This window comes from Emiliania huxleyi, assembly GCF_000372725.1.
Source record: "Emiliania huxleyi CCMP1516 unplaced genomic scaffold EMIHUscaffold_78, whole genome shotgun sequence".
In the NCBI taxonomy this organism is placed as follows: domain Eukaryota; phylum Haptophyta; order Isochrysidales; family Noelaerhabdaceae; genus Emiliania; species Emiliania huxleyi.
Window position 1 is genome coordinate 28750 of NW_005196163.1, and position 1620 is coordinate 30369.

Genomic DNA, 1620 nt, shown 5'->3' on the forward strand with positions numbered 1-1620 from the left:
CACCTTGACAAGGCGCTCTCCTCTGGCGGACTGCTCGGCCCGCTCTGGCGGCAGCTCGAGCCGGCCGGAGGTGGCGCGCGCGACGCGGCACTGGCGGCGGTGCGCGGCGCGGCGTGCTCGCGGCGGGGCTGCATTCTCGTGCTGCGGCAGACGGCGAGCGGCGGCGCGGCGGACCCGTTGGCGAGGCTGCTGCGCTCGAGCGACGCGCGGGCAAAGGTGGGCGCCTTTGCGGTGGCCGCGCAGCTCTGCAGCTCTTGCGCTCGATTCGCGGCGGACGGCGAGGTGGCGAGCGTGCAGCCGGCTCTGCGTGCGCTCATCGCCGCCGTCTCCCCCTCGGCGGGCACCGCACCCGGCGACGCCCTCGCCGCGCTGGTCGCGCTGCCGGCTGAGGAGCCCCCCGCGTCGCGGACAAGGGCACCTCTCCCCAGATCTCCCCCCATCTCCCCGCCTCCTTTCGACAGGAGCTGCGCGTCGCGGCGCTGCGGCTGCTGCTCGGCCTCGCGCAGCTTGAGTGGGGCGCGGGAGATGGGGCGATATGGGGAGAGACGGGGAGAGACGGGGAGATATGGGGAGATACGGGGAGATATCCATATCTCCCCACATCTCCCCACATCTCTAGGCGCGCTCGCCCTCGCCCGCTGCGAGGGGCTGCTCCACCTGCTGCTCCACGCGGAGGCTGTGCTGACCCCCGACGAGCTGCGCGACAAGCACGCCCTCGCCTCGGCGCTGCTCAAGTCGACGGCCGCTGCCGACGTGATTGGCGCCGGCGCGGCGACCGTGCGCCAGCTCCGCGAGTACGTGGCGGCAGGGCCGTTTGCGGCGCAGTCCAAGGCGGAGGCGCGGCCTGAGGGGCCGCTGACGCTCTGAGGCTAGCCGACGCCCGCCCCGTGCACCCCGGACCGTCGGGAGCAGAGTGGAAGTTCCCGGGCGGCTGGAGGGTGTCTTGACAGCGCAGCTTGAGGTGCCAGCTCCTTTTCGGAGCACGTGGAGCACTTGGAGTGCAGTCGCTAACCTCACATCCATTTCGGACCGCCGCGTTTTTCTTCTTCTGGCTTTCTCTCAAACACACACACACACACATAGAGAGCCTTATGCCTTTACCACTGTACGCACTGTGAGAGTGATACCGTACGACCCCCGCAGAGACGAGAAACCGTCTGAAGCTGGCAAGAGAGGTCAGGAACTTGCAGTGTGAAGGCCGAGGTTGTGTCTGTGTGTGAAGTCTGGCAGCCTAGGCCTTCCAACTACCGCACCTCTATCTCGCCAAAAGCGAGCGTTTTCTTCTTGCCAGGGAGAATGACAGTCACGTAGCGGTGCCTGGTCGGGGAAGGCGGGGGGAGGGGGGGGGGGGGGGGGAAGGGGAACCTTTCTTCCCAGGGAGGACCCTCATGGATTGTCACGGGAACTAATGGGGATTTAGGCCTGGCGGTTTGAGGGGAAGCAGGCCCCCTTGGACTTGGGAGCGTCCCACGGGGCCCTGACGGGCCCCTGGTCAACCCCCGGTAAGAAAACCCGGTGACCGGAAAGCTGCCCTACTTGGGGGGCGCCCCCACGAGGTCAGCGAAAAAAAGGAAGGCCCCTTTTGGCAACCCCTGGCGGTGGGCGAAGACCCCCCCCCCC

General features: G+C 68.2%; 1 protein-coding gene across 1 annotated transcript in view; it reads left to right on the forward strand.

Moving 5' to 3' along the window:
• EMIHUDRAFT_465702 (hypothetical protein) overlaps positions 1–1032 on the forward strand; it is a 4257-nt gene extending 3225 nt beyond the window's left edge. The window contains exons 5-6 of the mRNA XM_005760004.1: positions 55–307; positions 620–1032. Coding sequence (XP_005760061.1) covers positions 55–307; positions 620–867 — 501 coding nt within the window. The 3' untranslated portion in view covers positions 868–1032. The remainder of the gene's footprint in view (positions 1–54; positions 308–619) is intronic.
• The last annotated feature ends 588 nt before the right edge of the window (positions 1033–1620 follow it).